Source organism: Thermobia domestica, chromosome 5, assembly GCF_964235325.1.
Source record: "Thermobia domestica chromosome 5, izTheDome1.hap1.1, whole genome shotgun sequence".
NCBI lineage: Eukaryota > Metazoa > Arthropoda > Insecta > Zygentoma > Lepismatidae > Thermobia > Thermobia domestica.
This window is the reverse complement of record NC_137458.1, coordinates 181048059-181073533: the sequence shown is the minus strand read 5'-3', so window position 1 is coordinate 181073533 and position 25475 is coordinate 181048059. Positions and strand designations below refer to the sequence as shown.

Genomic DNA, 25475 nt, shown 5'->3' with positions numbered 1-25475 from the left:
TTCACCATCAAGATGGATGGAGCACATGTTTTACGAATTAAAGCAAACATAAAGAATGTAGTATTTGAGGGCAATTTTAGAGGCTATTTAACTTTATTGAGTTATCGACATTTTTTCTTCCCTAGATCATTTTAGTTCGTCATCCGTGTTTCATTTCTAAGAGCTTAGTACTTTAGCTTCTAGTGCAAAGGTTAAACTTCCGTTTTTCTATATATCCGTCAAAGCGTACGTTTTTAAATATATCCGTCAAACCGTAGTTCGCAATTTCTGTTATAAAGTAGCTGTGCAATGATTTAGCAATAATTTTCCGGATACAACCTTGAATACCAATTTATACAAATAATCAGTAGCGGATTTAGAAAAGTACTTTGGGAGGGGTTTCTCTGATTGTTACGTCTTTTTAAGAAGTCCTAAATTTATTTGGGAAGTGCTTGAAGTTTATGAGTACATACATAACTAATATTTCGTTTCGTTTATATATTCAGCAATAATCTTCCGGATACAACCTTGAATATCATTTTATACTGAGAATCAGTGGCGGATTTAGAAAAGTATTTTGGGAGAGGGTTTTTCTTACAAATGTTTAGTTTTCGTAAACATTCGTAATTTTTATTTGACGGGAGCTTAAAGTTTATGAGTAAAGGCATAACTAATAGATATTTCGTTTGTTTTAGACATTCCGTAACTTTGGGAAACAGGTTCAGTCCGAAAGACCGCCCCCCTAACCTTCGCAAAACCGTCACTGCTGGTAATTAGTAATAATAACGATTTAAAAACCATAAGGAAGGAAGTCGGCCAACTCACAGTACACGCACTATTTCTGCATTCACAGATGGAATGAAGAAAAGCTTTGTCAGAATGGTCGAATGCTGGGTTGAATCCCGGACTTCCCGATAGAAGCGAAAAAGCTAACCACTCAATCATGTTTGTTCTGCAGTTGTATTTCGCTTAACTTAAATATATTTCGTACTCCTTTTTTTTGGGGGGGGGGCGTAATGATGTGTTGAATCCCTCTTGTTAAAAATTCAGAAAACTTGAGTATATCCAACCATCTGCATTAGTTTTATTTCCTTTCCACCTTTTAATCAAGGTGTCCAGTGTTCAATTCTCGGTGGAACCACAACCCTTCTTTCATGTTTAAACCAAGTAGCGGTTCGGGTGTCACTTTAAGCGAAAGTCTTCTTGATAACTTCGGTATTACGTAAGGATGTTAATCCTAAACATACGAAACGAAACCATATTGTATATTTGTGCATGCCTGAATGCCTGTTGTTTTATAAAGAAGCCAAGGTTGATTAAATATATTGATAGAAATTGGCAAAATTTATCGATTGCTTACGCAGCTTCCAACATTAGCTTGGATTCTATTTTCAATGATATCTACATACTAAACTTGTAATTTAATACCTCAGTTTTAGCGTACTGATTATGATACGTTGACCTTTAAATTTTACATGCAAAGCAATAACAGGATTTTTCCCGTTATTGTTTTACATTTAAAGTAATGACGGGATTTTCCCCATGGCTAAGGCGGGAGTTTCTCAATTTCAGAAATTTCCTGACCTGCCTTTTTTAAGCTTATGGGACCTCTTCCAGTATAATCCTGTTGTTGCATAATAACACTAAGGCGAACCAAACTTATTTCTGTGAATATGTAATATAAATACATAAAGCAAAATATCTAAATAAAAAACCTGGTTTAAACCAAAAACACTGGTTTAAACTTTCCCCCCAAAACAGGTTTTTGACATTTTCAAAAACCACCATGGTTCTTGCCAACACTGCTTACTTTTGTATATAGGAGGTTAAAAAATTCTTATTATATACATTGGTTAATCCTTTGGAATTCATAACTCAAGTATGTTGAAGAAAAATTGTTTGAAATATCTTTTCGAAATTCATGGTTTATTTTCGAGGTTTTATATTATTATCGGCATCAATCACTAATTAAATGACTTTTTGTGTTATAGACAAGCAAAACAAAGTCTGCTTTATCAATTTAAAGCAGAATTTTGAAAAAATGCCCGAAATTTCTCAAGCAAAAAAGCGAAGCAGAAAAAAAACGAGTTTTTTTCAAAAAAGCCGTTTTTTTTCGAGCCCTTGCATCTCTAAGTGGGGGTCTAAGCTAAGCAACGCACTGGACGTCAGTCGCGTCCGAGCTCTGATGGAGTAAGGATCATGCGTAGCGCAAAAGCTACTTTTCAGTTTTTTGTTATGGCCGACTTTCAGAAACAATCTCGTGAACAGTTGTTTGGCACATTTGAGGTCTTCGGCGATCAACCTTACACTCAAGCGATGGTCGGAATTCAGGAGATTGTTCACTTTGGCCACATTTTTGCCCAAACCATTCGTTGGAGGGCATTCAGATCGCTCCATGTCTTCAACGGTCTCCCGTCCGTTTTTGAACTTTGAAGCACCGGAAAACCCGGACCCTTGACAGGGCGTTTCTATGTAAGCCTTCTTGACGAAGGCAAGCGTCTCGGAAAGATTTTTTTTTTCCCAGGTGAAAACAAACTTTAATGGGAATGATCATTTGTTACGTTTTCTGTCGTGGCGGAAACTCAAAAGCAGCTTTTGCGCCACATGTGATCCTTACAGCATCAGAGCTCGAACGCAACTGATGTCCAGTGCGTTGCTTAGCTTAGTGCCCCACTACATATTCATCTGGCGTGGCGTGCGCTGCAGGGGACTGGAGCGCCACGCGACAGCCAGTCTCATTGCTCTCTGGACAGGCCCTGTAGTCCTTAATTTTTCTCCTTTAGCAACATCTATTTTCGCTTGTACCAATTTCGCACTGTCCGTTCTAACTTTCAACTCCGGATCTCGGTATCCTGTAAAACCTCTGGTTTTCCGGGATGTCTGAACTTCCTCGTACGTCCTACTTGCAGCATAGAGCTCAGCTAGAACCTTTTCATGATACTCCTTTCGACATATTTACATGTATGAATACTTCCTCTATAGGTAGCGTGATGTCTATGTTACTTCTGTTATTTCCTTTAACAACGAAATTTGTTAAACATAATTGAAGTATGTAATAATCAAACGTAGTGGCCTTTGAAGAGATTATATTTCATTTTTAGTTTCGCCGCAATTTTGACCTGTGGTATTGGGGAGTATCTCGAAGGATTTCTCTCTGTCGCATTGAGTGGATAGAAGTTAGTTATTAGGCTCTTTAAGATTTCGACGTGAACAACATACAATTTCAGTTTTGCTCATTAGACCAATTTACTGTCATCAACAGGGCCCGGATCTTGTTGACCTAAAATTATCTAAAAAGTGACCTATAAAATGACACTAAAATTCCTGTAAAATGACCCTAAAAATCACAAAAATTGACCTTAAAACTTGCGATTTCTTAAACGTTTATTTCATTAAACATTGACATTTTTTAATATCCATTGGATTTTTAATTAACATTTCTACTCATATTCAAACAATTTTGTTCCAGTTAGTTGCACTCTATTGATCATTTATATCTATTGATCAGTCCATTGTACGGCATTGTAGGTCCTAAGTATTGAAAGCGTCAATTCACTCCCGAGTTGGAACTAAGAAGCACTCTTAAACAATAAAAGTTCCCAAGTGTACACTACATGAGAATAATAGATAGAAACCTGTTTAAAATCTGTGTACGCCTTCTAATCCATTTTTAGTTATTCACGTGATCACATCCTTTGTGGTCAACAACCCAAAACTATCTGTTTGGCCACCTACCAATCCCCACCTTTCGTTAACCAGCTACAGCTTAGTTTTCATTAGCTTGTTAAGAATGCAATTTTTCCACCCCAATAGTCAGGAAGCATGAAAAGAGATTATTCAACTTCGTCTTTTTCGCATTCGTAAACCGTGTTCATTTAAAGATTTCCTTATGTAGAAGAAAAAAAATAAAAAGGCCATAAGTGACCTAAAAGTTACCTTAAACTATTAAAAAAATGACCTGAAATTTCAAAATGGCAAAAAGTGACCAAAAGTTGACCCTAAAAAACTATATTTTTAGAACCTAGAGTTGATGGATAACGTTTTTATTTGAACTTGCCTTGTCCTATGCGTAACAGAAAAAAGTTGACTTGTCAACAAGATCCGGGCCCTGGTCATCAATAATATTATTTTGTTAAACACGTATCTTATGTGTTTATTACAGTGTACGGTACTTATTATTACCAATAAGGTATACCGAAAGTAGCCTTTAGAATTAAGACATTATGATTTTTTTACCACCTATGATTCATGTTACTAAAAGTTGAATAAAATTTGGCAGGTCGAAATTATACCATTTGTAAATAGTAATATTCTCCTACATCATACATTAATTCTGAATTTTCACTTGTATCGTAAGCTTTGATGTTGTTATAAATATTAGACCTAATGAAGGTAGTATGAGGTGTTCTTAATAATTACTGAGTTTCCGTTAATATTAGACATTGTATTGCATGCAGTGCTATTACATTATAAAAGTCGATTTTAATGTTATTTTGTCGTAGGATCCTTCAATCTTTACTGTACTTACGTGTCCTTCTTTGAAACCTGGGACAGCAATAGCTGATTTTGTGATATTTCCTCCAAGATGGTCTGTGGCTGAACACACATTTAGGCCCCCTTATTACCACAGTAAGTACAAGGGTTTGAGAGTTTTTTTTCATTATAGCTATGTATTTTGTGTTGACTTTGAATTTACGTGTATCGTCAGTATGTGTAAAAATGTGTACACATTTTGAACTGTCATAGAAAATTCATTTCCCAATTTACAAGGTTAAATTCCTGGAAAATCTATGTTTCCTTAATGACTGGTAGCTGAATTGTTGGTCAAGCTGCGCAACCCAGTTAGCGGCAATAGAGCAACATCAACATGGTGAACCGACTTTCGAGCTTTGAAAAGCAGAAGGAGGTTATTAAGTGCTACTGGAAGTTTGAAAATATTGCTGCTGTTCAGAGACAATGGAGTCGGAGAATGAGTTTGATCCACCATCAAGAATAACAACTAAACGTTTACGAGACAAATTTAAGATTCATGGAACTCCAAAATACAATTACATGCGCGAATTATTCTAAGTCCCTTAAAATTGTGAGTTTGACAACATCGCAGTCGACGTAACGGTAGGGAAAGTGAAAAGAAAAAAATAACGAGACTTCCGAACACAGCACACAGTTTGCTGTTTGAAATACTCAGTTATCTTTTATAACTAAACGTAATGATACATTTAGAACATCATAGTACTTGGTAATTGCAGAAAACTTGGTTGTAAGTAAAGCACACACGCTTTTCGATCACAACATTCGTTAGAAAAAGGGAGGGGGAGTTGTTAAGAAATTCGTTCTCTATTCATGAAATAGGAATGGAACTTCATAGTTGTTTCGATACCCATGGGAGCTAAGTTCTTGCTTTTTGTGCGGATTTAGTACTTTTGAACCTGGTTTGAGTCTCACTCGATCCTCTTACTTTTTTCATTTTCTAATTTTTCATTTATTTTTGCCGTACACTTCTAATTTATCCAAAAATAAGAAGGTGTACAGGTGTAAAACCTTTTCTATATATCCCAATGTGTTTCCTTCTTAGTGCAAATTACTTCTTGCATCGATCCGTAAGATTTTCGTAAATCTCAAAATAATTCCGGAGTTCTAGTGTCCAGAAGATCACTATCAGCGCTAATAGCTCCTTCATCACTACCGCAACGCAGTTCATATTATTATTATTATTATTATTATTATTATTATTATTATTATTATTATTATTATTATTATTATTATTATTATATGCTTCTTTAGCGTGGGAGACCCGGATCGATTCACGGTGGGAGCTCATGTGGTTCGGGGCTTACGTTAAGCTGTAGTTCACTTCTCATATAGCCTCGCTGTTGAAAGGGGCGCTAAACTCAAAATCAAATATATTATTATTATACTTGTCTTTAGTGTGGGAGACCTGGGTTTGATTCCCGGCGGGAGTTCATGTGATTCGGGGCCTAAGTTTTTTACGTTTACCCGCTTAAAGGGTTGCGCCCTTTCTTCGGGAAGAGGTTGAATGGTATAGGAGCATCAATTGTATCATGAGAGGGTCTAGGTGTTGTTTAGTCATCTTTATTTAACATTTTATTTTATTTACTCAGAGGGATGGGCATCAATTAATTGAGAGCAATCTTCATGTGCCATGGATGCTGAGGAAGATCGTCTGGCTGAGATATAAGTCGTAGTCGTTCTTGAACTGCGGTACCTGAAATGAAGTGAGAATGCCAAAACACATTGCGGTGATTCAGGTTCATCAGGAGCTATAAAACATAGGGCTCAATCACAGAAATAGACGGCAGTCAAGACGGGAGGAGTGGTAGATGTCATGAGGGTGAAGTGCTATGACGCCATAACACATGGGTATTGTTAGTAAGACGAATGCTGTTAGCTTCTGTTTCTGGGGCGACTCAGGAACTATTGAAGACAATGGCAGCCCTGTTAGTGGGTGGTTTACTGTGCATGAGATGGATAGATGAGCGGTGAAACCGTGCCAGGATGATAAATGTCAAAAACTTCCGGATCGACGTTCTCGCGACCGATGTTCAAATGATACAGGGTCATCAGATGTTGTAAAGATGTCGGATAATAAACAGCAGGGGTATCAAAGTCTCTATCATAGCGGAGAATGTTCAGGAATACTTGATGAGCAGTTTCAATGTGTTTCTTAATGTATTTTAAGCGGAGAGCCTCAAGATGAGAGCGGTGAAAAACGAATACGGTCGTAGAGGAGACGGGTTGGGTGGGGGACCTGGATACGAAAGGCTAAACGAAATGCATGGCGGTAGAGTATTGCTAGCTTTCGATAGTACTTAGGAGGAGCTGACAACCAAACTGTGTGACCATAAGTTAAGACCGGGCGCATGAAAACTTTATAAGTGTTTAGAAGGAGATTTGAAAGTAGACCCGACGTGGTACCAACTAGTCGTTTCAGTAAGTTAAGTCTGTTTTTGGCTTTCTCGATGACAGTGAGAAGGTGCGGGGTCCAAGTAAGCTTGGAATCGAACACAATGCCTAGATACTTAAGAGTGTTATGGATGGTGACTGGTGAGTTATCAACATGAAGTCGTAATAAATGAGGATTTCGGTGTACTCGAGATAGACGACCAGATGGTAAGAAGACTATAGCTTGCGTTTTAGTAGCATTGATTGCCAAACGCCAAACGTTGCACCAGTCAACAAAAGTGTCGATTGCCTGTTGAAGGCGTTGTTGGATACCAGTAGTTGTCCGTCCGACAGCAAGAAATGCAGTGTCGTCAGCGAATTGGAAAAGTTGTATACCAGGAGTGGTTGGTAAGTCGGAGACATATAACAAATACAACAGGGGAGAGAGAGAAGATCCTTAAGGAACACCAGAATTAAGGAATATTGAAAACGACAGCGCATCATTGATCGATATGTAAGCAAGTCGGGCTGTGAGAAAGGAGTGTATAGTCGTATGTAAGAGAGAGGAAGTTGGAAAGAGTATAACTTGTATATAGGACCCTGGTGCCAAACTTTATCGAATGACTTTTCTAAATCGAATGTAACCAGACATGATGGATGGCCATGGTCGAATTGATTGTATATAGAGGTGCTCAGACGTAACAGGTGGTCCAGAATGCTGAAATTGGGGCGAAATCCAGCTTGATGCAATGGTAGAAGAGCGTTAGTCTGTAAGTGATCGTGGAAACGACACACTAACATACGTTCAAATATTTTGCTGAACGTGGACCTCAGTTGTATAGGTCGATAAGAGGTAACGTCAGAGGGTGGTTTATTAGGTTTAGGAAAGAGTAATACTTTTGAGTACTTCCAAGTGATGGGGAAAAACCAGTACGGAGTATAAATGTATAAATAAAACTTAGGATGGTGAAGACAACAGGAGGAGCGTTTTTAATGAGAGTATAGGTAATCCCATCAAAGCCTGGTGCAGTATTTCGTTTCTTAAGAAGAGTAGACTGGATGTCTGGCGGTTGGATGGGTACTGTGAGTGCATTATTTAGTTCCAGAGCGTGACTATGATGTGGTTGCAAATGTGTTAAGTTAGGATCAGATAACCGATTGATTGCTGTAAGTAAACGTTGTGGAGTATGCCAGCCAGGTAAGGGAGTAAAGATATTTAGGAAGTGTGCGGCAAAGGTATTGGCCTTGTCCTGATCATAAGAGTGTGCTTGCTGGTTTACAACTATTAGGTTTCCTTCATATTAGTTGCATAAGCCAAAGGCACTGAAGGAAATTTGTTGCCATTGTGCAAAAGGACATCCTTCAAACTAGTTTTGGGAAAGTCAATAAACAATCTCCACTCTGTACTTATATGTGCACGTTCGAGTGTATCCATCACAGCATAGACATTATTACAATACACTAAATCATTTTCTTGAAAATGTTTTGAAACTCTGTATGACGGTTTCGAAAAATACACACTTTAGTGACACGATGGAGCAGATTCCAGCCTTTAAGTCTAGAAGCAAGAAGTTCTGCCTGTATCTTGTAGAGTTTTAAATCCCGTACGAGGTCATTTAGTACACCCTGAGTTATCAGATGGGGATCCAATGTGGATCTGCTTTCTACATAAGTAGAATCATCTTCATTTGGAAGTTCAGTAGTTACCTCAAGTACGTAATCCTCATTTACCTTAAGATGAGCAGGGGGTACTTGGTACAGGTAATTCTGCACTGTGTGCAACTGGCCTAATTGCTGATGACAAATTAGGGTACTGTACTGTGTGCTCAGATTTACTGGTTATTTCTTTCATTTGTCATACAAAAGTAGCAGTCTGAAGAATGATCTTTTGGTTCCCTCCAGATCATCGGTACTGCGTAGTTCATGTTTCATTCACCAGTTGCCCACCCAGTCAGACGTTTCACGCAAGGCCAACAAATGTAGTGAGGAGTCCAATTCTTATCTTGGTTTCGTACACAGCAACCAAAATATTACTGATAACACTTCCTCGCAAGTGGTGTAAAACATCGACGTTGCAATTTAAATGTCTGCTCCCCTCATACATAACAGAAATTGTCCGGTTGATTTACACACTTCCTCGGCATCTTGTATCCTGTAAGGTATCACACACACATACACACACGAATCTACACTCCATCAATCATGAAGCAGCACAAACATAATGTAACTCAGTGCATCACCACACAACACAATCTATTCGAAATCTACAATGCACAAACACTTCAACTTACAAGCGGCCATATCTAAAACACGTCCAGCTTGGACCGTTACTCAACGCTACAGGCTACGTGAGTCATCAATTTTTTATGCATTGTTGCCGATCAAAATATTAAAAAGTGACTTATTTTCCACAGAAATCATGCGTGTATTTGTGCTTGTATTTGAGTATCCATCTATGTGATGACAATAATACCTCAACTTAGGTTTTACTGTTTGGTAAAAGTCTTGCATAGTATATTCTTTATTACCTATAAATAGACACAATAGTTTATGTTTCTAGACAGAATAATACGATTCACATGAAATTAACATTATTTATTAAGTAGACATAAAACTATGTTTTAGTGCAGTTCCTGTTTCTGTATCACTATGTACAAATAGCAATTTGAGACAAACAAAATGTTATAAACTACTTTTAGGAGGGAATTTCACACAAAATCTCACTAGAAATTCCCTCATACAAAATGGCGACATAGTGTACACATCATTGAAAATATGTTTTATTTGAAGTCCAATGAGGTATAAACCGTGCTTATATTGTAATTTTTGTGGAAGTTATATGTGATCTTATCTGCATTAATCAATATGGTAAAATGAACAGTACACATATAATATTTTTATATAAATATCTTTATTTCTCTAGAAAGAATAATGCGATTCTTATGAAACTTAGAGGGCTTACTAAGTATAAATCAAGCTAACATACAATATAATTTGTGTGTTTATATACCTAAGGTACCCGAGCTACAGGTACAAAAATCGTAAAAAAAAGGTAAATTTGAGGGAAAATTTCCCGAAAATCCCTCTGTCAAGGAGAAATTGAGAGTGATAGAGAAAAACTGATTGTAGATTCGAATTCTACCTGAAAAGTTCTATTAGAATCAGATATTTTCATTTCTGTGTCAAAATCTTCTAGACTAGTGAATCTGTGTAGAATATATAGTTAGTAAGTCGTATATTACTACTATAATATTAAGTAAGTTCTTAGAGATGTGGGTAAATTGTATTAGCTCGGCAAAAGATAGCATCCAATGAAGAGCTTTTACTTCTGTGGTGAGAACCTTCACGTACTTTACTGCACATTGTTGGATAACGTACAATTTTAAATTCTTTAGAGTACTATGTCTCCTCAAACAATGTTCTAATTAGTTTCTTTTCCCTTTACTAATGCTTTCAGCTTTTATCTTCTTCCTAACTATTTTGTTAACATTATTTTGCTGATTTTTTTTTATTTAGTAGCTATTTATTTATTTATTTATTTGTTTATTGAACAAATTGCCAGATACAACATAATTATGACATTTTACACAGGGAAATGTTAAGAAGCAGGAAAAAAGAAAAAAAAGGGTAAAAACTATAAAAATAAATAATAACAACAATAACATCAATAATATCAACAAAGAGTGCACAAGTAATATTATTTGGCCAGCATGCGTTTTATTGCTCTATTAAACACGGGGTAGCTCTAAAAAATGTCCACCTCACTAGGTAGATTATTATAATAGTTCGATACTCGGTGAGAAAGAGACCTCTGTATAATTGTCAACCTAGGGCATGCAAGATGAAATAGGTGGGTATTCCGGGTTTTACGGGAAGGGAAACATAAGGATAGTTGTTGAATTACGGTTTCTGATCTTAGGTTCCCATTAACTATCTCATGAAGAAACTTCAGATCAGAGTTATTTCTGCGTACTCCGGGCGCTCGGATATTAAGATACAAAATTTCCTCCTTAGGCAATATTCGAAGTGCGGGAACACGAAAACGTACTATTGCAATAAAGAAATTAAGAACAGACTCAAGTCTAGAGAGATGTGTAGGTAGTGATGGGCAGTGGGAATATTCCCGTGGGAAGGAACTTAAAAAAATGGGAATATTCCCGTGGGAAGGAACTTAAAAAATGGGAATATTCCCGGTTTTTTCTCTGGCCTATAAATTCCCGGGAAGGGATTTATTTCCATTTCTTTACTTTATCTTCCAAATTATAAGAACCGTATGACTAATTACATTATTTTAATATGTTATCATTTACTTCTATGTTTTAAAGAATTTGGAGGTTAAAATATTTAGAATTCTTTGACAGTACTTTATATAACTAATAATATGATTTTTAAAGTTCCATTTCCATTTGCACTAAAAAGTAGAGTAATTGTTTAGTATTGAGGGGCCAAAAGTAGCAAAACGTAGGATGATTTACGGAAGAAATGAGGTGAAAGTAATGCTCAAGTAGTCAAAAAGGTATCGAACACATTTTTTAGGGCAGTAGGGAATTTGTACAAACCGTAAAGGTAAGTCGAACTGATTTATGTGAGAAAAGAAAGTGAATTGTTGGTAGCGAAGATAGAAAACAACGTGCCCAGCGGTGCTCTAACCCGCCTTCACTCGCTAACGCTCGCTCGGCAATGCTCTCTAAATTTAATGTTGGTAACGTAATTTAACGTATGAAACCATAAAACAACAACATCGGAATAGAATATCGCAAAAACGTAAGTGCAAAATCTGACCAGACAAAGCTAAACAATCGCCAAAAGTAGCAAAGTACTAATTTACAAATGATCGAAAGAAACCATTTTGTAAAGTAATGTAAAATTATGTAGAAATAGAAATGAAGTACTATTAATAAACCCTGAACCACTGTTATTAATAGACGTCAGTCTGTCTCCTCTCTCTCTCTCTCTCATCGAATTTGTGAAGAGGTACTCGAACTTCTTTTACATGTGATTTAAAGCATGTAATTTCGAGAAATGGGGAGGAAGAAAAGTCGTGTGTGGCAATGTTACATGCAAAATTATAAAGACATTAAAGACATGCAAATATTGTGAACATACATACTTACGCGGAAATGTTGACAAAATGGTGGGACATCTGTGTTCTGGCAGTTACCCAAGCTAATTTCTTTATAACATTTAAAAAGTTAATATGTTTATAATATCAGTAGTGGAAGTTTAAAAAATCCACCAAGATGTAAATTTAAACTGTTTAGCGGTTTAAAAGTATATGAACTTACTATACCATTTTTGACACATATTTACTTTCGTGGAACATATTGTAAATAAATATCCATTTTGCGTACTCTCTAAATATAACAACATGTTAATAAAATAACATAACATTGTTCAGAATATACACTCTAAAGACTTCCCTGGGTACAACAGTAATAATATACTGTGATATAAAAACGAATTTAACTTTGAAATTATAATATAGTAATAGAATGTAATTTTCTTTGTGATTGTACATAAATTCCCGGAAAATTCCCATTTTGGGGAATCTTCCGGGGAATTTTCCCAGGGAATATTCCGGAAAAATATCTTCCCGGGAATTTACCCATCACTATGTGTAGATGCGGCCATGGCTCATATGGGAGAGCAGTATTCGGTCTTGATTACTATTAGAGTTTTATAGAATGTTGCTAATGAAGCTACAGTGCGTAGTTCAGTGAATCGGTAAAGAAGCCCCAGCATACGCATTGATTTCTTAACTATTGAGGAAATGTGGTCAGAGAACGAGAGTTTCGAATCAAAGCTGACACCAAGATCATTATGACTAACAGAGTGTGTTATAGGGGAATCTTTAATATGGTATTTGGAGGGAACAGGAGACTTTTTCAGAGTAATTGTAATACTTCCACATTTCACACCAGTCTACAAGATAATTTACGTCTCCCTGTAGGGCAGTTGTGTCATGGAAACATGATGATATTTCTCTATATAATTTTGTAATCGTCAGCAAGAAGTGAAAGGCCACTAGAATTAGCTGATAAGTGAGAGTAGAGATCGTCTATATACAGGACAAATATCAGGAGCCCTAGTACGCTTCCCTGATGCACCCTCGAGATCATGGGTTGGGGCTACAAGTCGCCCCTGAAAGAACAACTTTCTGCTTACGGCCCTTCAGATAGCTGATGCTTAAGGAGAGAAATTTACCATGTACATTGAACCTATTGGAAAGCTTGTGGAGAAGAAGAATGAGATTGACAGAATCAAAGGCCTTGGAGAGATCAAATAAATGACATCTGATTCAGTATTGTTATTTATATATTGAGCTGCACAGGAAAGGAAAGTACTTCAGTTTGTGAGACTTGAGCTTTTCGGTAGAAAGTCATGCTGAGAAGTGTGAATGTAAGGCGACGTGAATTTGAGAAGCCTATCTTTGATTATTTTTCCGCAGATAATACATTTACAGAAAGAAGAGATATTGGCCTATAGGGGGATACTTGATCTTTAAGTCCTGGTTTATATGTTGGGGTTACCTGAGCTAGTTTCCAGCTGGTAGAATAATATTCTTCTCTGAGGCATCTATTGAATAGGATGGATAGAAGAACTGAAATAGCTGAAGTGGTTTCGTTAAGATAGAGAGAGCCAACGTTGTCCGGCCCAAAACATCTATGTGGAGAAAGCGACTGCAAGAGAACCGAAATATCACCCAGGGTGGTAGAGAGATCTGATAAGGTGTTAGTACAGATGGGGCGAAAAGGGGGAAGATGGGTGGTAAGAGGAAGGGTGGTAAATGTTTTACAGAAGTAGTTATTAAAAAGGTCAGGTCTTTGACCATCAATAGCTTCAATACTCTCATGATGAACTGTTGCTGGTATGCCGGGAGATTTCGATCAAGATTTAATTACTGACCAAAATAGTTTAGAGTTGCTAACAGTAAAATCACCAATTGAGTCCATGTATTGAAAGTAATTACGTCGCTGTACATTCTTCGTAAAGCTAATTCTAGCGAATTGTTTGTATGTGTAGTAACTCGGATGTGACTTCCATAGATTCCAGGCAATCTTTTTGTTTTTAAGAAGATCATGCAGCTCATTGTCATACCAGACTGGAAACTTCTTCGATTTTGACGTTTTTACAGAGACAAAATCCTTTATAGTTGAGTAGACAACAGATGTGAATAGGTTCACCGCCTCTTTGACAGATCTTGCCTCCAACAAACACCAAGGAAATTGTTCAATAGCCCGACAGATGTCACCGCAGGGGGCTTTTTTTCCAAAGAAGTTGTGACCTACTTTCAGGGCCGTGCTGGGATACTAATGAGGGCAGTGGACAAGTCTACTAAAAGGGCGCCCATACAAACGGAAATATATATATACAGTGAAACCTCTGAATAACGGGCACCAATGGGACATGAATTTTTGTCCGTTACAGAGAGGTTCCAGAAATTTAATTTCCCACACGGTAATTGTATGTAACAATACATAGTAAATATATTATGTATGAGAGTAAATACGTAAAATTCAATATGAAAATACTCTCGAACGTATTTGACTTACTGGGAGGAATGAAGAAGAAATTAATTTATGTTAAATAATATTATTGCTGGGGAACGAGTCAATATATTCGTATACTGTAAAAATTACATGGAAGGCGAAAGCGGAAGGGGAAGCGTTTTTCATTTATTTCAAATATTCAGAACCTTTTCAAATGATGGAACTAACTAATCGTCTAAACTCTTCTCTTTAGCGAAAAAGGCATGCTTTTTCCTCTACAAGGGTAATAGGACTCATTAGCAAGTGTTCTCTGACAATCTCCAGTACGATTGCAAAAGAAACATGTGTGTAGGAGGAGGGTGTTTGTGAACTAGCACGATATCTTTGTTGGCAGAATAGATGAAAAAGCAAATTATTTGGAATGCATATGTTTATTGACAGCCCAATCACAAAGAATATCCTAGGAAGCCGGGAAAACTCCAACCCAGACTTGTCCCAGTATCATAAAACAAAAATGTGGTTGGAAGAAACACTGCTCGTTACAAACAATGTTTGTTTTATTATGTATGAAATTGTTTTGAAAAATGCAAGGCCCAGAGGAAAAAGGACTAAATTTGTTAGGGAAGGGAAGATCTTTCGCATAGAATTCTTGGCCATACGACTGACCTTGCATGAGTGTTATTGCTTACTGAAAGTTTTCTAGGATTTCCACCAGAAACCAGGTTTATTGCGGGCAGGAAAAATAATTCAACTTCAGCTTGAAGCTGTTCTGTTTGATGGTTCACCAGGTCTAGACTCATGATAGATACACTTGTGGGGAAAACACTTTTCTGCCTACTGTAATATATCGCAGATCCGGGAATAATTCATGTCCGTTATGAAGAGGTTATTGAAACGTTTGGGGGAAAAGAGAATTGTCCGCGTCCGTATCTGAGTGTCCATAAAAGGGAGGGTTTTATTCCGTAAAAGAACATATATTTCTGTCCGTACTATAGAGGTGTCCGTTAAGGGAGGTTTCACTGTATATATATATATATATATATATATATATATATATATATATATATATATATAGAGAGAGAGAGAGAGAGAGAGAGAGAGAGAGAGACTTTGATAGAAAGTATGGGTGCCATTTTATATCAAAATCACCACCAAATTTGTTTTAGTATTAACATAAATAGCTAACCTCGAATCGAAATCCTCTTTACTACAGGAAAACTTTTTATTTCCTGTAATAACATTTCTGTCAAATAAAAAGAAGCTAAATGTATCAACAACTTAATATAGCACGCCTATGGACGCAGAAGGCTCATTGCCGCGTTTACAAAAGCTCTTCATTGATTTCTGTCCTTAGAAAACTGAACCCAGTTTCTTCTTTATATTTCAATCTCTGCAAGAACCATTTTAATATTTTTCTCCCATCTCCGCCTCGGTCTTGCTAACGGTCATTTTCCTATTTGGATTTCCAGTTACAACTTCGAAAGCGTTTCTAATTTCTTCCATTCTGGCTACATAACCTGACCATTTGAGCCTCCTAGACTTTGTGACCCTAACAATGTTTGGTAAACTGTATAAAATTATGCAGTTCCTCGTTATGAAGTTTCCGCCTTTCCCCATTCTCGTTCCTTTTGGAGTTTGAATATTGGTTTAAGAATCTTGTTTTCAAATACTTTCAGTCTGCGATTTTCCCTCAGAGTCAGTGATCATATTTCGGAACCATCCAACACAACAGACATGATTATCGTTTTTTATTTTGAGCTACAAATTCCTCAACAGAATTAGCGACAACAAAAGATTTTTGACTGAATAATAGCACGAAATCCCTGCTTTCAGTTGACATAAATGTTTTAGTAATTATGGTTTTGGTGTGTTAATAATGATCCTAGATATTTGAAAGTATCTACTTTGTCGAAAGAAAATATTATTTGGTATTTTAACGCATCCATAAAATGCAGTATTACGATCCCGACAAACTTTCATTTATTTAGTTTTCTCTGCATTTACTTTTAAGCCTATATCCCTGCTAGCGTTAATTAAGATTTCTGCGTTCCTTTCTATTGTTCTATCATTCCCTATTAAATTTACATCATCAGCATACGCCATAACCTGACAAATACAATTCAGCTCTAGCACCTGATTGCTGTCTTTGATTTTCCTTATAGTGTTCTCCAGAACAAAGTTAAATAATTATGACGACAGCACATCTCCTTGTTTCAGGTCATTCTCAACGTGAGACATCATGAACAAGAATTTCTCTACTCGAACCTTACTTCGAGATTAATTTAAACATATCTTAATTAATCTAACTATTTGGTATTGCAAATTATGTAAGCATGTTATACAATGTTTCCCTCCTACCAGAGTCTAAAGTCAATAATTGATGTGCCAGGGTGTTGTATTCTCTCATTTCTTTTCAAGTATTAGTCGAATGGTAAATATCTGGTCGATAGTTGATGGACTTTACCTAAACCCGTTCTGATAATCTCCAATAATTTCATCTGCGTATGGAGTCAATCTTGCTAATACAATGTTTAAGAGGATTTATTGGATGTTGACAGAAGAGAAATACCTCGATAATTATTAAATGTTTTGTTGCTTTTCTTCTGAACTGAAACAATGATTGATTCTCTTCACTCTTGTGATAATTCCTCCTTGTTCCAGATAATGAGAATGAGTTTGTGTATCTTGCTCTACAATTTTTCCCCTCCAGCTAAAATCAACCAGAATTTCTTCTACACTCGGAGATGTGTGTTTATTTTATTTTTTTTAAATAGCGATTTCTATTTCTGTCTGGTTAGGTTCTGGAATATACGGTTATGCTGCATACATTTCACTTTCTCCACGCGCATTAGTTTTTGGCTATGTGTTAAGCAAAGTCGTCAAAGAAATCTTTCCATCTATTTAAGATGCTATCTGTATCAGTGAGAACTGTTCCTTTAGGTTTCTTTAATATATAAGTACGAAGTTGATAGCCCTTCTTAAGTTCGTTGATGCATTTATACCTGTCCCGAATGTTTTTGTTTTCACTATTATCTTCAAGTTAATTAATTTTAACTTTCAAAAGTCGAGTTTCTTTGTTCTAAAAATATTCCGGATGATACTGAAATTTTATGTAGTTATTTCGTTCGGATTTTGTAGCCAACGCAGTTTCTTCTGTTTTCTCTTCTCTGCTACTTCAGTACATTCGTAGTTGAACCATGGTTTGTTCCTACGTATTTCTGCGTGCTCCAATATTTCTTTTGCTGAAATTTTAATGTTATCTCTAATTTCAACCAAGTATCTTGAACACTAGTGCACTCCGAACTTTCTAAAACTGAGAATCTATTCGACACTTCAATCTGGCTCCCTTCTCACCTGACTCTCCTCTATTTAAAAAAAAATACCGCTCCGTTTTCAAATATTGAATATTTTCTTTATTCAACGATAGTCTCTCTCTTACTATCACAATCAACTCCTCTGAACGACCGAACATCAGTTGTGCTAGACTGTTCTTTTCTGTCTACTAAAACATGATCTGTTTGAATATGTGTTTTTCCATTTGATGACGTCCAAGTATATTTATGAATGTCGCGATGTTGGAATTTTGTAATCTTTACGATAAGGTTCCTGGATATTGCACAGTTCACGAGTCTAACGCCGTCGTCACAACCTTCCTTATGCAAACATTTATTCCGTATAATCGGTTGGAAAATACCTTCTGGTCCTACCTTCGCATTGAAACCGCCTAACAAAATTTTCATATGGTATTGCAGGAGATGATCAAATACCCGTTCTATTCTTTCGTAAAAACTGTATTTTTAAATCGCCATCCTTATTTTCTGTTGCGGCATGTGCATTTAAAATAATAATATAACACCACCGACCCTTAAGAGAAGTAAAAGAAAATCTATCATTAACAAATTCAACCTATGTAGTTGCTGATATTACATATTCGTTTGTGAACGGAAAGCCCTGTTTCTAGTTGGTAGTTTTTAACTTGTTCCCCGTAAAAGAACGTAAAATTTCCCGACTTGATTTCCTTCTCATCTAACTTCCTGATATCCCACTAGGTAGAACCTCTATTTCTAACTTTTTTTTTTTTTTTTTTTTTTTTTTTTACAAATTTTAACGCGTCTGTCCTATAGAAACTTCTTATATTTTTTGTTCCAAATCTCATGTCGATTTTACTTTGCGAAGTGCGTGCCAAGTTATCAGTTCTGATCCGAGGATTCTGCGAACTTATCTTTTTTTTTTTTTTTTTATGAGGTTGTTAGCCTCACACCAAATTCTCAAACTGAATTATCACCCCTTGTCTATCCGCGATATATTCACAGCTAACCTCTATATCCCAGAGGCCTTCTCCTCGATCCACAACCTGAGGACGCGCCGTGCCGTGGTGACAGGAAGACCACAGTTTACGGAAATTAATACAGCTTTATTTCAGAAATACAACAGGAACTGATTATCCGAACACTGCTTTAAAACACACAGGAACAATCAATATGCTCGGATATATGGATACATATTAAGACTGTGAAAGCTTCGATGCCGTAAAAATCATAAATTAGATACTAGTGTCAGAGTAGTACTACATAAATGTATCGTACGTTTGACTATCCGAACTATTCTTGATGTATCACATTGTTTCGTTTTATAGCTATATAACTTTCTGAAAGTATTTGAGAACAAGATCCTGAGACGAATATTCGGACCCAAGAGGAACGGGAATGGGGAATGGCGGAAACTTCATAACGAGGAACTACATAATTTATACGGTTTACCGAACAAATTGTTAGAGTCGTCAAGTCTAGGAGGCTTAGATGGGCAGGTCATGTAAATAGAATGGAAGAAACGCTTTCAAAGTCTTGACTGGAAGACCAATCGGAAAACGACTATTAGTAAGACCTAGGCGCAGATGGGAGGACAATATTAAAATGGATCTCGCAGAGATTGGAATACAAAGTAGAAACTGGATGATGCAATTACCTAAGGATAGAAGTCAGTGGAGAGCTTTTGTGAACGCTGCATTGAACCTCCGGGTTCCGTAGGCCATAGAGTTAGTTAGTTAGATTATACTCTTTACCTGTTCTCTGCCAATAGCAACTGTGTGAATTTATAATACAAAACTGAAATACAGGAGAATAAAATAAAAAAATAATGTGATATTTCGCAGGACATCTTATGTCAAGAGCGCCTTGTATTCTTCACAGATTCTGTAATACCAGTCAGTATTTGAATTTATTAAACAAAGCCGGTATACAGGATAACTAAAACCACTTATCTATAATGTAATGATTCGTAGGGCGCCTTATGTAAAGGGCACACTGTACCTTTCACGGGTTCTTCGCCAACAGTAACTGTGTGTATTTATTGTACAGAACTGTGCTATACAGAAGAGTAAATAACATCGTTCACCTTTGATGTGGTCTCGGAAGGGCGTCTAACGTGAAGGGCGCACTGCACTTTTCACGGGTTCGTTACCAATAAAACTAAGAATTTATTACTAAGAACTTGTACCTTTATTTATACTGTGATATTTCGGAGGGCGCACCGGGACACGTCCCGGTGGGCCAGCACGGGCCTGCCTACTTTTGAGGGGCTGGTTTGTAGTAGTGGAGGAGAAGAAATTGAATGAAACATCCAAGAAATTGTGATCCAAGGGAAAGAGAGTTCTGCATGGAACAATACAACGAGGCTCTAAGTTAGCTTTCAGTTTATTTTCATGCTCATTCGTAATACCAATGATTCTTCTGCATCCCGCAAGATACCTCTATTGATATACTGCATGATAGTCCTTAATAGCCTGTACTTCTTATAGGCGTAGTAAATGTAGTGTTCAAGTGTGTTGCATGTGACGCAAAACATTATATACATAAGTGTTTTTTATAATATGCACTAATCTTTATATCATGTTCATTAATATGTTATCACCGTGTAAAAAGTAAATGATATTTAAAATTGTATGAGCACAGTGTGTTTTATAAATAGATTTGTCACGTTTAAGGAAAGTATATTTCAATTATTTCTTTAGTCACAAGTTTCATTTTCGATCATATGAAAATGTACTGTTTTATAAGAAAATGGAGAAATAGGGAAGGGGATCGAGATTCGATCCACAGGCAAATTATTTCATGATTTACTACGCGTTCCTATACGTACATAAACACTGAAACTCAGCTGATACTTCTTTTTTTTTTACTTTAGCTTTCTTACCGCTGAGCTTTGGTTACAGTATCGACAAAAGAATTTTTTCGGACGAAATCTATAAGAAATCTTGATTAAATAAGCCAAAATATGTTCGGTTGACAATATAGGCACCAGCTCAGAAGTGTAACATTCTCATTCAGTTTTGTATTCTTGATATATTTCTAGTACACGAAATTACGCTAATAAACTTGTTTCTGTATCCCCCGTTGCTATCAAAACTCCTCAAATTCATGGTTAGTAGAGCATTATCAATCAATCATTTATTTACTTGTATGTTTATTATTTTATAATGTTTTCTGGAACTTTTTCATGTAAGCATTGCTTTCTACGCTCTCCACTGACTAATCAGTCAATATATATATATATATATATATATATATATATATATATATATATATATATATATATATGTGTGTGTGTGTGTGTGTGTGTGTGCATTTTTGCAAACAAGCATCAACATTTTATGTTCACGGAACGTTTCAAAAGCCATTTAATGTTGAGGTGATTTTTCAATTGAACTCAATCAAGCCTTACTATAAAGCAGGACTAGTAAAAGTCACTTTGTACTCGGGGGAATTTTAAACCAATATATATGTGATAGAATATACGTAACTTAAACTATGGCAATATCATTTGAAAATAATTTAAAATTGTAATAATATATAATAATAACATTACAATGTGTAGAGTGAAGAAAATTAACATTAATGTTTGAATACTTGTTTTCAGGAAACTGCATGAGTGAATTTATGGGGCTGATTTTTGGTAACTATGAAGCAAAAGAAGATGGTTTCCTTCCAGGAGGTGCCTCACTTCATTCTATGATGACTCCACACGGTCCTGACACAGATTGTTTTGAAGGGGCTACAACAACTGAACTTAAACCTTCACGAGTAGCCGATGGAACACAGGTTCATTTTTGTTGCTTCTTACAAAACCTTCATATAGCGTTAAAGGTGTTAGGTGATTACCTGTATGTACAACTAATTTATATATATTACTCACATCAAAGTAAGAAGAAACGTTCATATGAACCTGGAGTCAAAAATGCTTAGTTTCGGAGTTATAGGGTACCAAAAACGGGGAAAAAGGAACTTTATACCGCTATAGCGCCACGAATGTGAGTGATTGAGCTAAGGAGGTGTGGTCCTCTCATATAAACCAAACCTGCTCTATGCAAAAATGGATGTAACAATGGATTCCGCACAGATGCGCAGGGATTCCCGGAGAATATGTCAAGGAAAGAGACGTTAAAATAGGCGTGAATGGATAGCTTTTCTACCTGGCAACCATAAATCGTGTGTGCCATGTCGAGATCTTAAACAGATAGAAATGGTGGACACCGTGAAATCCACTATCTGTGGTTGCATAACCACCAGGTGACCAACATAGGTGGACCAAGGCGGCATGGTCCAGTAAGAACCGGGCGAAAGAACGCCGCATACCGTCGGCGAAGTAGAATATCTCCCGAACGGAGATATTGACTTCGGTCGAAAAAAAAAAATGAAAATCAGACCCAAGGGAAGCGATGGTGCAAACCAAATAACGCAGAGGGAACTGCGCAAGGGGACTTTGCAGAAAGAGGGGGAGTCACCAAAGCAGACATGGTAGGGGCAACGCAAAGTGACACAGACGATGTACGATGTACGATGGCATGTGACGTAGGACTTACGTGTGAACGGTGGGATGATAGCTGGAAAATAGGGATTCCCCACTCCAGCGTCGGAGAGCAAGGCAAAGGAACACCGCCGAATGAAAATGCAACGTTCCCATTTACCTGGACCCAGAACATAAGTAAATAAAGTCACTGTCTTTTACGCTAGTGTGTCGATGGCCAGCCCCCTTTGAAACATGTCCCCATTCACTTTATGCTGCGGGTCCAGGTAAGTGGCAACGTTGCATTTTTATTTAACATTGGGCGCGTAAAAGTGTACAGCCCAAACATCCAAAATCCCTCACTTTAGATTGAAAACATTATATTTGGAGACGGTTTCCCCTCTTATGTCTTGTTGCAACTCTGATAATAACAGTTACCTTATGTCAGGGGACTTTTGAGATACCCTGTATATATATTCCAGCATTAATATAATATATTTCTGCATATCAAGAGAGGGATACACTGGGAGATTTGTTACGCTAGTAGCAAATGGTCAAACTTTCTATTGATAACACACTCGAACACGTTATTTTATGTTCCTAGCTGTTGCTTGAAGAGTTGTTTTGTGAATAACGTTTCCTTGTGTATAATGTTCTACTTCAAATCATCCTGTACTTGAGGGTAAAGTAGTTGGATATGTGTCAAATCAGACAACACTAGGATGCAATCACTTGGTAATTACTCTTTCGTCATGGAAACTCAAAATCAGCACTATAGATTGCTTTGAAGTTTAGCATGTGAAAGTCTTGATGAAACTCTGTATGGAGTATAGACCACATGATGTCAATAATTCGATGATCTTTCACGATGGACCCTGAAACTAGTAACAATACTTAGAACATTTCTAGTATAGTTACAGTAACTGATGAAAAAAAATAATCCTAATTTCTTCAACTTATCTTTCCCCGTGAGGTTTGATAAATTGAGTGCGTGTAGGCAAGAATCTGAAACAGACTTAGGACGATTACTCCAATCGAGCCTTGGCGAAAACAACTGCGAAGATGATCAATGCTCACCTCAGTTATTCTCAAAAAATTAAATTGTTTCCAACTTGTGTAGTAACGCAAGTATTGTACTCTTTCTGTTTGTTATGATCACCAAATATTCTATGGTATATTCTGAATTTGAAAGTTCTCTTAACGATTTAAATGTGTCTCCAACTTAAAACTAATCGTGAATACAAGTTTCAGGCGACTCCATCGCAGGAAATGATAACACAGTACAGAATAACATAATTCCTTCTAAAGTAACTCAACACTTATTTGATTCTCATGTTATCACAAGACCTGTATTCGATGATTCAGAAAGAGAATTCGATGTTCAATCATATCTGCGATCATTAACAGATTCCATCACCCGCATTATACATGAAAGTTATTAGAACCACTTTTGAGTTAAAAGAAAGTAACATTACCAATGCTTTAAAAAAAAAAATCGAAAATTTATATTGAGTGAGTGTTTCTCGGCAGAAAGACTTCGGGCTGAGAATTGAGCCGTACACGTCCAAATTTGCTTACAGAAAGTCAACAACAGATCACATTGTTAGAATAAAGAAAATCAAATCTGTCCTGAACCCTCCTCTAGAGGAAGAGGATTTGTTTGAAACCGTTTGTGAACATTTTAATACAAACATTGAAAGAGTCTTTATTTCCGAAAACCCCAGAGGCATATACGAAATATTGTCATTGTTCAACATTGGCAACCATTACTCAAACCCAATCAGCAGAAATAAAACACTGTCTCGTTTTCATCAAAACCAGACGAATTTCAATCGATCTACACATAATCAGAAGATTAACGAAAGCGAAGACGAAGCTGCCTTTAATACTATCGTTTAATACTAAATCCAGCCTCACTTTCTCCTCTCTTACTGGTCACGAGCACTCTAAAACTATCTCTTGCTCTCTGTAAGTCTCGTAGATTACGTTAATAAAATTTGCATTCTTAGTTTCCTCTAGAAGCATGTTTGACAGTTTCTTACACACTTTAGGTTATTGACCTCTAAGTTCCTTACTTCTAGCCAACTTCTTGGTTTCCTGCAAATTTATGAATTCTTCATACTATACACAACGGTATATACATGCTATATGCAACGATTATTAACTATTATGAATAAAATATTAGTACTTGTTCTTATAAATACATTTACTTTAAAAAATACAAAGTATCTTATAATTGTAGTTAAATTAAATATGTAAACTAAATATTCAACTGAAAAGTACATAATAATTTACATATTAGTATATTAAAGCATAGCAAATCTGCATGCCACAATATCCTATTGCAATAAAGGAATAAAATAAGAGGTGAAATATATATACTTACAGTACTCACTTCATTAAAAAAATCTACTTGTCGCTATCTATTTCCGTTTCATCCATTATGTGAGCAATGTTGTAACTGGAAACCGTAAATGTTTACTTGTTTTGGTTTGAACAAACAGATAAAAGTAGAGACAAAACTCATTGTTGGGACGCTGAATCTGTCAAAACATGCTTTTCGATATATATATATATATATATATATATATATATATATATATATAACCGGTGTTGATGCATAAATCAAGTATTACAACCGGAAATATACTAAATTTCAATCACTTCCGGTTTTGGTAGATTGGGGCATGTTGTCTGGAGACGTTGAAGCGATTTCAAGAAAGAATTTCTCGCTATCTATTACCGTTTCTCTTATATGGAGACCAACGCTGAAGCTTGAAACCGTGAATTTTTACCAGTTTTGATCTGAATAGAGTGCTAAGAAAGGAGACGGAACCTATTCTCGTAACCTGAGAAGATTACAAAAACAAGTATTGAAACTGGAAATAATTAGTAAATGTCAACCTCTTCTGCTTTTGGTAGAGAATTGTAGGTGGTAGTAATATGTTCTCTTGGGGCGCTGAATCTTTCACCCCAAAAAATCGCTTCTCGCTATCTATTACGGGTTTTGTTCTATCTCTACGAACGCTGAAGCCAGTGTCGTTTAATTGAAATCACTTCCTGTTTGAAGAGAGGATTAGCGAAAAAATTAAACTTATTCTTGGAATTCTGAATCGATTGCAAGAAACAGCTTCTTGATATATTCCACCGTTATTGTTCCATGAAAATAGTATTGAAACAGGAAGAAATAGTATATTTCAATCAATTCCAGTTTTGGTAGTGTTGCGGATAATAATAATATGTAGTCTTGAGACGCTAACGTGTTTGCACAACAATCGCTTCTCTCTTTATAGTAGTAGTTCTTTCGCGATAAATGTTGAA

The 25475-nt window shown here is 36.4% G+C and overlaps 2 protein-coding genes across 2 annotated transcripts in view; one reads left to right on the top strand and one right to left on the bottom strand.

Moving 5' to 3' along the window:
• Window positions 1–25475, bottom strand: part of LOC145686307 (uncharacterized) — a 1046376-nt gene that overhangs the window by 69346 nt on the left and 951555 nt on the right. The window lies entirely within an intron of this gene.
• hgo (homogentisate 1,2-dioxygenase) overlaps window positions 1–25475 on the top strand; it is a 720105-nt gene that overhangs the window by 659304 nt on the left and 35326 nt on the right. Inside the window, exons 8-9 of the mRNA XM_081759460.1 lie at window positions 4482–4608; window positions 21288–21469. Of these exons, the coding sequence (XP_081615586.1) occupies window positions 4482–4608; window positions 21288–21469 (309 nt within the window). The remainder of the gene's footprint in view (window positions 1–4481; window positions 4609–21287; window positions 21470–25475) is intronic.